The sequence below is a fragment of the Astyanax mexicanus genome, chromosome 4, assembly GCF_023375975.1.
Source record: "Astyanax mexicanus isolate ESR-SI-001 chromosome 4, AstMex3_surface, whole genome shotgun sequence".
NCBI lineage: Eukaryota > Metazoa > Chordata > Actinopteri > Characiformes > Acestrorhamphidae > Astyanax > Astyanax mexicanus.
In genome coordinates this window covers 12,362,209-12,378,025 of record NC_064411.1, presented here as the reverse complement: position 1 = coordinate 12,378,025, position 15,817 = coordinate 12,362,209, and the positions used below count along the sequence as shown (strand labels likewise).

At 34.5% G+C, this 15,817-nt stretch overlaps 2 protein-coding genes across 3 annotated transcripts in view; both read left to right on the top strand.

The window, feature by feature from the left end:
• The window catches only part of LOC125801396 (zinc finger protein 585A-like), a 56,273-nt gene extending 43,222 nt beyond the window's left edge, over positions 1–13,051 (top strand). The window contains exons 1-2 of one of the 2 annotated variants that reach the window (XM_049478038.1): positions 4,039–4,106; positions 7,391–13,051. In XM_049478038.1, the coding sequence (XP_049333995.1) occupies positions 7,553–8,473 (921 nt within the window). In that variant the 5' untranslated portion in view covers positions 4,039–4,106; positions 7,391–7,552 and the 3' untranslated portion in view covers positions 8,474–13,051. Of the gene's footprint in view, positions 1–4,038; positions 4,107–7,390 lie in introns of those variants that run through there. The other variant, XM_049478039.1, reaches the window with a different exon arrangement.
• Positions 1–15,817, top strand: part of LOC125801339 (zinc finger protein 239-like) — a 176,953-nt gene that overhangs the window by 155,497 nt on the left and 5,639 nt on the right. The window lies entirely within an intron of this gene.

Below are 15,817 nucleotides of genomic sequence, written 5' to 3'. Positions count from 1 at the left end.
ATCAGTTTTAAACTAATTAATTGTAAAATAAATATGATTTGTTTGAGTTTATTTGTTAATGGGATGGTAAAAACTTTAAACTTTTTTTTCAACTGTAAACGTTTCCAAAATAAGTCTCATTCTGCTACAAAATATTTGCCAATTTGACACATTTTTTTTACATATTAAAGGAAGAAGTTACTGATGTTTAGACTATTTGGGCCAGATTATATCAGGTTCTGTGTAGAAATATAAGACAAACACCTCTGGTTGCTTGTGTCACTTAAAACTACCCCAACAAATAACACTTACTAATTACTATGGAAAGATCAGTGCTGTTGTTAGAGCACCAATTGTGACATTGATTCCAGTTGATACTTTTTTTAAATCAAAATTTAATTTAAAATATTATGGTTACATTTTCTTTGAATTTACCTTCTTGATGTCCTGCAGATTCTTGAAAAGGAGATCGTACTGCAGCAGATCTTGTTTGTTGTTCACCTTGTCTAAAGTCTTACTATTTATGTATTCTGAAAGCTTTTCATAAATTGAGGTCATTCACACCTACTCCCTGTAAAATCACTCTCTGACATCACAATGAACCATCTTGATTTCTGTATAGAAGGGTACTTCACACTTGTAAAAGCATCTGAATATTCACATGCAAATATCAGTTTAAACTAAACTGTAAAATAAAAAATATTTCTTCAAGAATTTATTTGTATATAGGATGGTGAATATTTTTAAAACTTTTCCAAAATGAGTTCAGCAAGCATTCTCATTCTACTACAAAATATTAGCCAATTTTGATTTTTTTTTTTTGTTCACAGTTAAGTAAGAAGTTACTGATGTTGAGACTACTTGTGCCAGATTATATCTGGTTCTGTTTAGAAATTTAAGACAAACACCTCTGGTTGCTTGAGTCACTTCAACATGTTCAACATGTTCGACACAAAGATCCATTAGAACTAAGAAATCTTCAGGATTATTTCAGTATGTAAGAATGTTTTACACCAAGAAACCCTATGTTAACAAATTATTCTTAATATGCTTAGTTCTATTGGTATATAATATTATAATATAATGAAATCATGTATTTCATATTTAATTTAAAATTTAATAATAATCTTTGATTGCTGAAAAAGCTTTCACTTAATTGATCAATAGCACCATTTTGACTACCCTAAAGAGAAGCACTTACTCCTTGTATTAAATAATCAATGCTTCACTTTGTGATGGTCACCATGGATATTCAAACAATTTTGTGTTGAAAAAAGTTAACACTGGTCAAAAGTTTAAGAAAATCTTAGCGTGGGGCCTGGGGAGATAACAAAGATAATAACAAACAGAAGGGAGAGAAGTAATACAGAGGGGAATTTTTAGAAATTGAATTCTTTTACAAAAACTTTTACAATGAAAAAACAACCAGGAAAGAAACAATAGATTTTTTTAATTGTAGATGAAACAATAAATAGTCAGGAAGTTTTAATAGTGGATTTTACAGGAGTTGACGCATTAAAATTTCTTAAAGATTTTAAAAAAGGAAAGGTGCCTGGGAAAGGATGAACTCCCAGAGGAATTTTATTTTACCTTTTGGGACATTTTAGCTACTGACATACTGACTCTTTTTAATGAATTTGAATAATTGGACCGACTCCCAGACAGCTTCAGGTGAGGGATAGTTACCTTACTTTACAAAAAAGGAGACAAGACAGACTTGAAGGATTGGAGACCTATCAGACTTTTAAATTTTTAAACTTTTTAGCAAGATTTTATCCAGACGAATGTCGGTGGTTTTAGAGGAGGTGATCCACCCAGATCAAGCATGCTCCGTGCCCAGAAGGAAGATCACGGACAGCCTAGTGTTGGTCCGAGACGGCATCTGTTTTGCGAGAGACAGAAACATTCGGCTGATAGTTCTAAATTTAAACTTTACTAAAGCTTTCGATTGGGTCTCGCACGAGTACCTGTTTCAGGTACTGCAAAATATGGGGTTCCCAGTGGGTGGGGCTGCTATACAGTGACATCAGCAGCAAATTTTTGTGTAAACGGGCACCTCACAAAAGCGATCAGTGTACACTCTGTCATCCGCCAAGGGTGCTCTTTATCTCTGCTTCTGTACGTGGCATGTAGAGAGCCGCTGGTGCAGATCTACAGAAAGGATAAATGGATTAAAGGACTAGACTTGCCAGGCAGACTGATGGTGACTTGTTCGCTTTTTATGGATGACATTACGCATTTATGTTCTGACATGACAGCAGTGCAAAGGGCATTGGATATGACTGACTGATTTGGAAGAGACTCGGGCGCTAAGCTCAATAGGAGCAAGTCCGAGGCCCAGCTCTTTGGACCGTGAGGAACATACAGACTGACCTGGATTTAAATTTTAAAGAAACTGATATAAAGATTTTAGGAGTAAAATTTGACAGAGAGGGTGGTGGGCGGGGTAACTGGACTGAGACGATAGGGAAAGTTAGGCAACGTTTGGGGTTTTGGGCACTAAGACAGTTGATGATGGAAGGAAAAAATGTAATTATAAAAGCTGTAATTTTACTACTTGCTTTTATTGTTATGTTCTGATTTTAGTCCAACAACAAGTTTTCTTTCAGGTTCAGATCGAGCCATCTTTTATTTCCATAAAACACGCAAATACACACACAAAACAACGACAATGTTGTAAAAAAATAAAATACATAACCTATGGTCATTTTAAGAAATTATGTTTTTTATCAAAGTAAATGTGTGTTGTTTAATGTGTTTAACATGTATTTTATTTTACATTGTTTTATTTATTTTATTTTTAATGGAGCTTAAAGGAATACATGGGGAAGGGGAAATCACGTTTTAAAAGGAAATGTGATGGCATTAGTCTTGATTTTATGTGTGTACTGGTTTTAAAAACAAGTCATTTTTATGATGTTCCCTTGGTTTTAAATAGCTATGAATGTATGTATGGTGACATTTGTTTTACTTACTAAAAAAAACCCTTACTAATAAAGAGCTTTCTGAAAAGATTGTGCTGTTTATATCTGCATCTTCTTGGGGAATGCATGGATCAGTAAGTTATTCAGTCACTGCATGTCAAGCTATAAAAGACTGTAAAATTATTCTCTCTTGTAATACACATTTATAGAATAAATCTGCTTATTGAGAAATTAAAGATTTAAGTAACAGTAAAATTACTTTCTTTTATTTTCCTGCTGTATATTGCTTGAATAATTCTAACATAACATAATTACACTGCTATGAAAATGCAGTATTTTATAGCTTTTGTTACATTTTCCAAATGTTTACTAACAGAAAAAAACATGTAATGTACTACAGTTTTACTGTAAAATTACAGAGAAAATATACAAGAAACGCAGTAATCTTACAGGAAGTCATTTAAAATATTTTATAAAAAGGAGCAAGGAGCATCCATTTCAGAATCTGCTACTAGTTTCTCAAACCACCAGAGAAACCAGACTCTCTGAAATATATACAAATGTGTAAAATATATATACAATTTTCATTACAAAAAGTATTAAACATTTATAAGCTATTATTTAGCTTAATTGTTACATATGTAACTCACTTTTTCTTACTGAAAATTGTATTTTTTTCTCAACACAGAATAACATCAGCTGTTTCAGCAGAGCAGAGATAATTATTAAAGCTCCTTTAAAATCCTTTTAAATGGGCTCTGTGTAACCATGTGTATGTGTAATTATTAAAACTGCTTTTAAACTGCAGTTTAAATCCTTCAAAATGAGCTGTGTGTAACTCCAGCATCAGTAGCAGTAATGCTAGTAAATCTACTGAATAAAAAAACATTAGTTTTAGAAAATAGAAATATAGAGGTATGTTTTCTTTCCTATTTTAGTGAAATACTTTGTTCTACTTTGTAAAATTAAAGGAAAACTCCAGAGAAGTAGTTATACAGTGTTTTAAATGAGAGTTTTAGCTGTTTAGCTCCATTCAGCTCCATGCATTGAGGACTCCCTCGCGGGCTCCCTCTAGCGGTGATGGGGTATAATGTGATATAGCGGGGGAGGGAGCGGGGCTCCACATAACCCGGATGAGGCTGAGCTTCCGGGGTCTGTAGCTGGAGCGCCGGAGGAAGAGCAGGATCAGCTGAACTACAGAAGGTATGGAGACGTTTCTCTTTCTCTCTCTCTCTCTCTCTCTCTCTCTCTCTCTCTCTCTCTTTCTCTCTTTTAAAGGTGAGCGCTGGATGTTAATCTACACAGATTTCTCTCTGAAAACTGTTTATTTGGGTGTTTAAAGCGCTTCTGTTTAATTACAGTAAACTTAGATTTCCAGATTTTTTCAGCACTGAGGCAGGAGCATTAGCATTAGCAACATTAGCTTGACCCAGTGTTGTTACCAATACCACACCTAACAGCTAAAGTTAATTATAAAGAAAAGGATTAACCATTATAGACAGCTTGTACATTATCCTACCATTTAGTCTATATAACAACAACTTATTCCAAATTTAACTAGCTAATGTTCCCAGTCCCTTTTAACCCAAGTATCTAATGTTATCTAGCTAGCTAATGTTCCCAGTGCTTTTTTAACCAAGAAGCTAGAGCTGGGCAATTAATCGATTTTATATATTTACAGTTAAGGACGATGTGTTTTTATGAAAATCTATTTTCTTTGAGTTTTACCACCGATGCTACCCTGTGGGCTCCTGTACTTCAGAGTGAGCTTAGCCCCGCCCCTCTCTCCCGCACGCACCCCGTCCCTGACACATCTTCCAACCGTGTACCAGGTTGGGAAAAGATCATCTCATTTTATAGAACACTACTGGCACTTATTTAAAAGCTTTGTTTTGCAATTCAATCCCAATGGGGAAAACGTCTTTACTTAATAGCATATTAAATTGTACTTGCTTTCTATTTTGTAAGTTTTCTTTCTATTTGTTTTTTTGAGGGTGGGTTTATTTATATATTTTTTAAGTTTGAGGGTGCATTGTGTCAGTACCTAAACTATGTTTAGCTTTTGAAAAGTTACTAGATGTTCTCACAGTTTACAATTGTTTATTTTTTAGTTTGTTTCTGGTAGCACTTTAATCACAAAGGGGACATTTAAGTGAAAACTAAATAAATAAAAACTAGTTTTTAAACATATATTTATCATCTTTAATTAGATTTTTAGTAGGGGAAAAAACAATTTAATCGAAAATCAAAGTTTTTTTTAGGCCATATCACCCAGCTCTACAAGTAGCTGATGTTTTCTAGCTAGCCAACATTACCAGTGCTTTTTTTAGCCAAGTAGCTAATGTTATCTAGCTGGTTAATGTTACCAACGTTTTTGTCCTGTCATCAAGACAGGACATATTTTTTTTCTGTTAATCTGGAGAATGTGGCCAGCAAGGCATCACATCAGCATTTCTTGCATTTCAGATGTAAATAGACACTGCATTGTCCAACATTTATCCATTTGCCTTTTTTATATTCATTTTAAAGATACACACACATCTTTTATGATTAAACTAATTAAAATATGGTAATCTGGAGCTGCATGTATGCAAATGCATGATATACGTCTCTGCTGATACTGTAGTTTGTATAAAATAACATTTATTCTAATAAAATAATTAACAAACATCCGGGTTTGCTTGTAAGAGAGAACGTTAGCCAGTCTTGTCCTGTGTTCTCTGCCTCGTTACTGACCCATTTGGCATGTACAACCAAAGGATTTTATGTCCTTTATAATATAATCTAATTTCTAAAACGAGTCGAGTTGGAAGTTCACTTCCTCTCAAGCATAAACATTCAATACCGGCCTCAGAAAAAATGCTGAAATACACTGTATAAGAAACATGTAGCTTCCAGGACAACTTATATAAAACTGATAGTATTTAAAGTGGAAGGGAAAATGATAATTCATAAGCTAAATACACTGTATAAGAAACATGTAGCTTCCAGGACAACTTATATAAAACTGATAGTATTTAAAGTGGAAGGGAAAATGATAATTCATAAGCTAAAGTTAGTTAATGCTATAGTAACATTAAGTTAGAGTTGATGAAACTGGGTAACATTAGCTTCTGTAAAACTGCAGCAGGTCTCGGAGCTGCTGCTCTGAATCTGCTGGTGTAGAGCTTCTGCTGCTCTCTGGCTCTGCAGGTGGATGAATTTGGGGTTTGAACCGATGCTGTGATACGCCACAGTGTACGTGATATTGATGTTAGATCATAAGACCGTAGAGCTACAGTTTTTCTGGATAAAAAGCACATTCACATTGATCTACATATACAAAAAAAAAACAAGTCTTGACTTTAAGAGCGCATATCACTGTTAGCCTGAAGCTAATGTGGTGGAAAATAATGAACTGTTTCAAGAACTGTAAAACTCAGGTTTGCCAAGCATCATTTTGGATAATTGTCTTCGGTTAATATGTGTGGAAACCTTTATAGTTAATTGTAAATTAAAAATGATTTTATGTTTCGAAAATGTCCTCATAATTTTAGCTTTTTGTGCTTCAGAGCAGAACATCTAATTCTGACTGGAATATAGAAAAAATAATTAAAATTGAACGTCATGAAAAAGCAGCCAGGCTGCTTTCTAAATACTTTACTTTAATACAGAAAGCGAAGGATAGAGATATACCGCAAGTCAGATCAAGATATTTAGAAGATAAAATGAGATACACCTTTATCAGAGCAGTATAACATATTCATAGTCTATTGCAAAAAAAGTCAATATAGTAGAGCGGTAGTAGTAAGGGCGTAGGAGCGGGCTTGATGTGGGGTGTGCGACACATTTGTGGGTTTGGGTTCACATTTGCCATTAAGAACCCAAACCCACCCTATAGTTTCCTAGAACAACATTTGTGGAAATTCCTTTTAATCACAATTAATACTTTTTCTGTATTTTGTTTATTATTAGTTAACATCCAAATAAAGGTGATTTTACAACCTGAACATGTTACATCACATTACAGTTACTGTTAGAAAAAATATTCATGCAATGTCTGAATAATGTACATATGAGAAAAATGATCATTTATCACCTAATATTAATATAAAAATAATATAAAAGAGTTAAATAATAATATTAAAGATTTGGTTAATATTATTATTATAGAGATGTGTATTTTAAATAATTTAAATTGTAACCAGCTATCAGAAGCATATCATCACAGTTTACGTGGTTAGCCTATCATTACCGTTCTGTTAGAAACATCACTATATATCCAGATCTGTTTTAAAATCCGCTGAAGCTGCTGTGTCCCGATCCCGCTGCTAAATCACACAGCGAGGGAGGGGCTTCCCCCACCAACTATGTATATGGTATATGGTGTCCCAGTAGTTTTGTCCATATAGTGTAACTGATGTAGGCAATTATTTTTGGAAAATTCACCCGTTTTTCTTTGTGTTTTAATATTTTGTTACATTTTTCTTTGTTTTTTTTTTTTCCAGAAATAAAAATGTTTCAGGTTTTCTCCTGAAATTCATCACTACCAACAACCAGGATAAGTAACAAAGAGCAATGTTAAACTGCTGAAAGAGGTGAAGCACAAGCTGTCCAGAAGAAGCTCCAGAAATGTTTTGATACGTTGAACAGACAAATGAAGACCCGGCATGGAGAAACATCAGCACTCTGTCAAGAGTTTTAATCAACAGAGAAATCTCAAAAAACACCAGCGCATTCATGCAGGAGAGAAACCGTATCACTGCTCAGACTGTGGAAAGAGTTTTACTAAACAGAGCAATCTCAAACGACACCAGCGCATTCACACAGGAGAGAAACCGTATTACTGCTCAGACTGTGGGAAGAGTTTTAGTCAACCGAGTGCTCTAATAGATCACCAGCGCATTCACACAGGAGAGAAACCGTTTCACTGCTCAGACTGTGGGAAGAGTTTTAGTAAACCGAGTACTCTCAAACTGCACCAGCACATTCACACAGGAGAGAAACCGTATCACTGCTCAGACTGTGGGAAGAGTTTTAAACGAAAGATTACTCTCAAAATACACCAGCGCATTCACACAGGAGAGAAACTGTGTCACTGCCCAGACTGTGGAAGGAGTTTTACTACAAAGGGTGATCTGAATATACACCAGCGCATTCACACAGGAGAAAAACCGTATTACTGCTCAAACTGTGGGAAGAGTTTTAGTCAACTGAGTAATCTCAAAATACATCAGCGCATTCACACAGGAGAGAAACCATTTTACTGCTCAGACTGTGGAAAGAGTTTTACTGAACAGAGTACTCTCAAAAAACACCAGCGCATTCACACAGGAGAGAAACCGTATCACTGCTCAGACTGTGGAAAGAGTTTTACTGAAAAGGGTACTCTCAAAAATCACCAGCGCATTCACACAGGAGAGAAACCGTATTACTGCTCAGATTGTGGAAAGAGTTTTACTGAACCGAGTACTCTCAAAAAACACCAGCGCATTCACACAGGAGAGAAACCATATCACTGCTCAGACTGTGGGAAGAGTTTTACTAAACAGAGTACTCTGAAAATACACCAGCACGTGCACTCAGGATAGAAAATTATGACAAATCTGTTGCACTGTCATAAAAAGCGCAAACCCTAAATCTTTCAGACAGAAAAAACACCTTATCATATGCAAAATCTTCCCTGTCATGACCAGAGCTCTTTTATCCCAAACTGGATTTACCCTGAAAGCCTTGAAAGTAAACTTTTTATAAACAGCTATGAATCTCAAATGACATCTTTTTTAACATCTCCCCAGCCTCTCCCAATGGTTACTAATTGCATTCATGGAACAACACAAATCTTACCGGGAGTTAGACCAATAGTGACACGTTCTGAACAAAGAACGTGCTAAAGGACAGTGAAACTGAATCAGATGGATTCAAAATTATTATGCAAATATTTTTCCCTGATTTTCCTATGTAGTCGATGCAAATGACAGTTAGTGTAATAAACATCATCACCCGTGAAAGTATAAATTGTATTTTATTGAACAAACTTCCCAATGATAACAGTATATTCTTTACTGAAATCAAAAGCTATTTCAATCAACAACATCCTAACAGGCGAATTTATATGTTAACATGTAGAGTTTCTGCTTGAATTTCTTTGCATGATGACAAAATTGTCTGCTAGAGCTGCTGTTTTGATGTGAACTGCCTCCCACCCGCATAGTACTCTGTATGTTCTTTATGCCCATAGCCCCCAAGACACAGATTGCAGCATGTCATGCATTGTCATGCATGAAGATGATTTTGATCCAGAAGGCACGGTTCTTGTTTTTGTACCATGGAAGAAAGTGGTCAGTCTGAAACTGTATATGCTTTGCTGAGGTCATTTTCACACCTGCAGGGACCCTAAAAGTGCTACAAGCTCTCTCCCCATGATTCCATCCCAAAACAAGACTCCGCCCCCTGCTTTTGTTGGGACATGGTGGCCAGCCACCAACCATCCACTACTCCATCCAGTGTTGCACGGCACTCATCAGTAAAAAAGACTGTTTGGAAATTAGTCTTCATGTATGTCTGGAAAGGGCGGCACGGTGGCGCACGGTAGCACTTCCGCCTCACAGCGAGACAGCCTGGGTTTGATTCCCGGCTGGGGAGACCCGGGTCTTTCTGTGTGGAGTTTGCACGTTCCCCCCGTGTCTCCGTGGGTTTTCTCCGGGTTCTCTAGTTTCCTCCCACATTCTGAAGACGGCACGTTCAGTTTAATTGGAACTTGATTGAAATTGCCCGTCTGTTGTGAGTGTGTGAGTGAATGTGTCTGTTTGTCTGCCCAGCGATGGATTGACAGCCTGTCCAGGGTGTATCCTGCCTTTCGCCCAATGCCGGCTGGGATAGGCTCCAGCCCCCCGCGACCCTTAATGGATAAAGCGGTTGACGATGAGTAAAGAGTGAGTATGTCTGGATCCACTGCAGCTGTTTCTGCTTATGAGATCTAATTAGGGGAGGAAGAGTAGGTTTATGCACCACAGCAGGATTTGAATGATTCTACCTAAACCTTGAGGTTTGTGGGACTCCAGAGGCACCAGCAGCTTCAAATACCTGTTTGCTGGTTTGTAATGGCATTTTAGCAGCTTAATCTGATGAACATGCCTAGCAGAAACCTTCCTCATTTTCCCTCTATATGCACAAACCCGTCTGTGCTCTGAATCAGCCACAAATCTCTCCAGAGTACGATGATCACGCTTGGGTTTTCGTGAAATATCTAATGTTTTCATACCTTGTCCAAAGCATTTCACTATGTGACGCTTTTCGGCAGCAGAAAGATTCTTTTTCATTTCAATGTTGCTTGAAACCTGTGGCCAGCTTAATAATGTGGAACATCCTTTTTAAATAGTTTTCCTTTAATTGGGCTCATATGGGAAACTAATTATCACAGGTGTCTGAGATTGATATCAGTGATCCAAAGAGCCCTGAGACAAAAAGACCATCCATGATTGTAATTGAGAAACAAAAAATGTATCTTTGACACTTAAATCCGATTTGCATAATAATTTGGAACGCGGTGTAAATTCCTTTCAACATACAGGCCAGCCTGTTTCAAAACCAAGGAAGAGAAGAACTTCCTTCTTAACGTCTTTTAAAAGAAGTTTTCCTCATTTCACCCTAGTTTAAGTTCTAGAGGAATTCTTAACACGCAATGAAACTAGCATTTAGATATTGGAATTAGATATTTTAAGATCTGTAACAACTTTCTTTACACTCACAGTTTTTGTTATTCCAATTCTTAGTGATGTAACTTTTCTCTTTGGTCTTCTCTTTGTTCTTTTTTTTCTTGATTATTGTCTTGGTTTAAACTGTGACTTCTGATTTATTTTTGAAAAATGCCATCTGAAATGTTACAACCTACTTATATAAGTGAAATATATATTGCCTGATTGTCTCAAGAGTAAAGCAACTTGGTTTTCTTTCAGTAAATGGCGCCTTTAGGTCAAAGTCTGGTTGGTTCTTTTTAAAATCTCTCTGTAGTGTAGACAGCTCCTTTTGATTTGCTTGGGTGGAAACAAAAACTGACTTCTGTATGTTGTAAAGTAACCTAGTTAATAATTTAGAAATCCTTACTTAATTGTTTTCATTCATGTGATAATCTATCCTTTTTATATCAGTGTTCTCCTTTTAGTTAAATCATTTATCTGTATACATTATGATTTGACATCTAATGGCTACATTTATGACATATTAATAAATCATTTTACTCCCATATATCTGTGATTTTAATAAAAGCTTTTATGTAACAACCCTGTAATTTCAGTGTGTTTTCTGGAGAGTTGGTTTAGAAACTTTCTGTGCCTGTTGAAAATCCCATTTTTCTGAGATTGTGTTATTGTCTTGTGTTATTCATTAATTGTTGATTGTTAGTTAATTGATTGAATAATTTATCTAATATAATTCATTTAATAACCTTGCGCCCAATTTTTTTTTTTTAAATGCTTGTGTCTGTGGAATATTTTTTATACTCCTTTAATGAAATTGGAAGATGTTCCCAGGGATTCCTGCTTTAATTAACTGTTATTTTGTTGAAGATCTAAGAATCCTGTCTCTCTATATTTTATCTCTTCTACAGGATTCTGTCAAAAGAATTCAGGGGGAACACACTGGAAACAGCGCAGTAGGGGGTTAGTGCGGTTTTCCCAACAGTTTATATTCAACACTTACTAAAGTGTAGTGATTAGGTTGGTTCAAGAAATCAACTTACTCAAGTATGTTGCTAAAAGCAGGAATACCTTCTTATGAAATTAACTTATTTAAGAAATATGCATAAAAAAATCATATATAGAAGCAGAAATAATGCACACACTCATAATACACTACATAATCTGTATGAAAACAAAATGAATGAATTCTTAAGCAATATGCAGTCTATATATAAACTAAAAGTCGGTTTAAAAATGAATAAATATAATAGCAAGAGAATTAACTAAATGCAGAAAAATATATACAATAGTATGTACTAAGTTATACTTGACACACTGTGTACTGCTCTTAGATATGACTTTTTCTTTCTTATTTAATAAGAAGTGATTAGCACAAAGGGTGCCTGTTTGTAGCACCTGAATTCTCAACCCCCTGTCTTACACATCTACCTATTTAACCTAGTGTTAGCTAAATTAACTATCTACCTATTTAACCTAGTGTTAGCTACATTACTATCTAGCTATTTAAACTAGCATTAGCTAAAATGACTAGCTAATTATTTAATCTAGCATTTGCCAAATTATCTAGCTAACTATTTAACCTAGTTTTAGCTAAATTAACTATCTAATTATTTAACCTAACGTTAGCTAAAATGTCTAGCTAATTATTTAATATAGCATTAGATAAAATTATCTAACCATTTAACCTAGCGTTAGTAAAATTCACTGGTTGATTATTAAACCTAGCATTAGTTAAATTAACTAGCTAGCTATTTAACCTATTGTTAGCTAAATTAACTATCTAGCTATTTAACCTAGCATTAGCTAAATTAACTATCTAGCTATTTAACCTAGCGTTAGCTAAATTAACTATCTAGCTATTTAACCCAGCATTAACTAAATAAACTACCTAGCTGTTTAACCTAGAGTCAGCTAAATTATCTTAACTATTTACCTAAATTATCTTAACTATTTACCTAGTGTTAGCTAAATTAACTAGCTAGCTATTTAACCTAGAGTTAAGATAGACTTCAGATAGTTCCAGGAAGTTCTTGGTGGGCAATTTGAGCCCATAAACACAGCGACAGAACTGCGATTTTGGGGTACTAATATATATATATATATATATATATATATATATATATATATATATATATTCATTTCATTATACATAGATAATTCATTGAGGATTTATTACCATTGACCCAGGCTTGCACCTCCACGCCTCAGGAGGTTGCACTCACCCCAGTTTTACTCCAGTTTGTCGGTGTAATTATGCCTAGTGTGTATAAATAGACGCCACACCTGGAACCAGGTGCGACGTCTTGTCTGTTTTCACTTGCAATTCGAAGCGTTCTGTATTTTTGTCTGACTACCTGATCTTTTGACTTTTGCCTCGTATTTACGACTCTGATTTTGGATATCCCTTGCCTGCTTTGTTTGCCTGGACTTTAAGTGTTTGTTTGTTAATAAATCTGCATTTGGATCCTCCTCCGTGGTCTTGTGTGACAGGATTATTGTGACCATATATATTGACTTATTTATTTAAGGCAGATGTTATTCTATGTGAATCCAATATTGTAATCCATAAGAGACTTTTTATAGGCTACATTTTTATGTTAATTAATAATAATTTATGACACTTTGCAAATGCAGTCGCTATAAGTAAAATTGGTTTTAGGTTCAAAAGAAGATGGAGAAGTTTTGGCTTGTGTCGTGCCGTTTTTGACGACTCTTAGGCCACCCTTAAAGGGTAGCCTGGGCTAGCTAAAATGAGCTCTTTAAATTTATCTAGTCATGCATCGCTACAAAAGCTTTAAGTTCAAAAGAAAGAAGATAAAAACAACAGACGAGTGCCTCTATGTTTAAAGAAAGGAGAAGACGAAGCTCTTCGAAGTTCTAAGTTGATCTTTTATTGTCTTGAAGTCAGCCAGGTTCAGTCAGAAGGATTCAGTCTTCTGATGAGACAATGGTTGTACACACATTTTTATACAGTCTTTGGGTGAACAAAAGGTGGGGGCTTTAGGCTCCACCTTTTACCGTTATATAACTATATATATATATATATCTTTCCGTTGAACATAATCGTTCCCAAACATGACCATCTTTAGGGAGGTTTTTCCAGTCACGTCTCTGGGCGCGGTGCCATTTTTCCCATAATTAAACTTAATCGTAATCAAATCAACATGGTATGGTTTTTTTAAAAGACTTGGCCTTCACCTGTTTAGTTTTTCCCGTGAGAGCTAGGCCTAGGTGGACATCTGGTTTGGCTAATGAATTTAGAGATAGCATTTCCTGGGAACTCATCCAATTATTTCCTGGGAACACATCCAATTATGGTCTGTTATCTATAGCGACTGTCTCCCGTGCCAGATTCATGTAAACACGTTACAGAGGGAGCAGACAGAGGATGAGCGAACCTAATGAACTTGCTCATATAGGCCTGCTGCTCTTAACATATGGGGATTCACATCTATCGATCTTTGATCTTTTTTTAGGCCCCACACTTGCAGATATTAAGGGTTCAGTGCAAAAATAATGAAATCAAAGGATACAAAGATCTGCAAATATTTTTAAGTCACCATCTGAATATTTCATGCAGAATTATTTGGATTAAGAAAGAGGAACCACATTATTTGCAACAGCTTTATTATTTTTACAACAAACATGAGATGATATATAACTTTAAAGACTGATGTCAGAATATAGAGAGGCTACATACATAAAAACAAAGTACAGAACACATGTAAATCAACTAAAGGAAAATAGTACATTGCACATGTAAATAAAACAAAGAATCAGCACAGATTACATAAAATGGGGTTTACTTGTGTTGTTCGGAAGAATGAACCCTGGGGAATACAAAAGCAGGAAGAGAATAAGAAAATTGAGACATGATTGCATTTAATACATGAATACAATTAAACATTTTGGAAACATTACCTACATTTTATTATTATTTTTATTATTATTTTTTAATATCCTGTTTAAGAAAATGAAGACAAGAAAGAGATTGTATTAAAGTTGTTATATTTTGTATTCATTATTTACTTATTTTATATTTATACAAAACAAACAATAACACACACTTATATTTATTGGGTTTGTTTTTGGCACACTATTACTAGTGCATCTCAGAAAACCTAAATATATGATTTTTTTTCTGTCATAGTTTACTAAAAAAAAATTATAATCACTACATATAAAGAGACATATCCCAAAACTGTTTTTGTTTTACTTTTCTAAAAGCTCATGAAAACAAAAAACAGAAATAATAAATCCCTAAAATATTTCATTTAAAACGTAAAATATAAATTGTTAGATGTGTCACTGTAAGCATAATTAATACAAAAGATGACTGTTAGTTAAACAATATTAAACATTTCTTTTGAGATGCACTACTATTAAACAGAACTAATTATGCTATCTTAAATTACACATGCATTGGAAAGTGTTTTTCCCTACTGTTGACAATATAGCGTATATCCTTAATCAAACATATATAATAAAATAAATATTGGTCATATCACCTTAAATCATATCTCTGTTAAATTAGTAGTTACTTAGACAAACAGTAAGATAGCTAGTTAGCGTTAGCTACCTGAGCAATAGGTAGCTATCATTTAGCTAAATTCTGCAGTACTACTTGGTACTTAGTTTCCAGAGTAGTCTGTATTTATTAAGCATTTATCTCTTGTTAGTGTTTAAAGTTCTTTCTGAAATGAATAGAGTTAAGCTTTATTTACCTAGCTAGTTAGGTTAGCATGGTCTACCTGGATATATAAGATATTTAATTAGTTAAGCATGGTATATCTGGATATATATATATATATATATATATATATATATATATATATATATATATATATATATATATATATATATATATATATATATATATCCAGATATACCATGCTTAACTAATTAAATACGATATTATTAGTTAGGTTAGCATGATCTATCTGGATATATAGGATATTGATATATTAGATATTAAGATATGTACTTAGTTAGGTTAGCATGGTCTATCTGAATATATAATATATTGATATATTAGATACTTACTTAGTTAGGTCAGCATTGTCTATCTGGATATATAAGATATTAAGATATTTAGGAATTTACAACTAATAGGCTCTCAGTCATTAATGTTAAATGCCAGTAACTGTATTCGCGTTGTCCTGGCATAGATTTACTCCCCTAAATCTGCTTTTTAAGAGGGGGTTAATTCACTAAAATGCTTCAGTGCACGTTAGT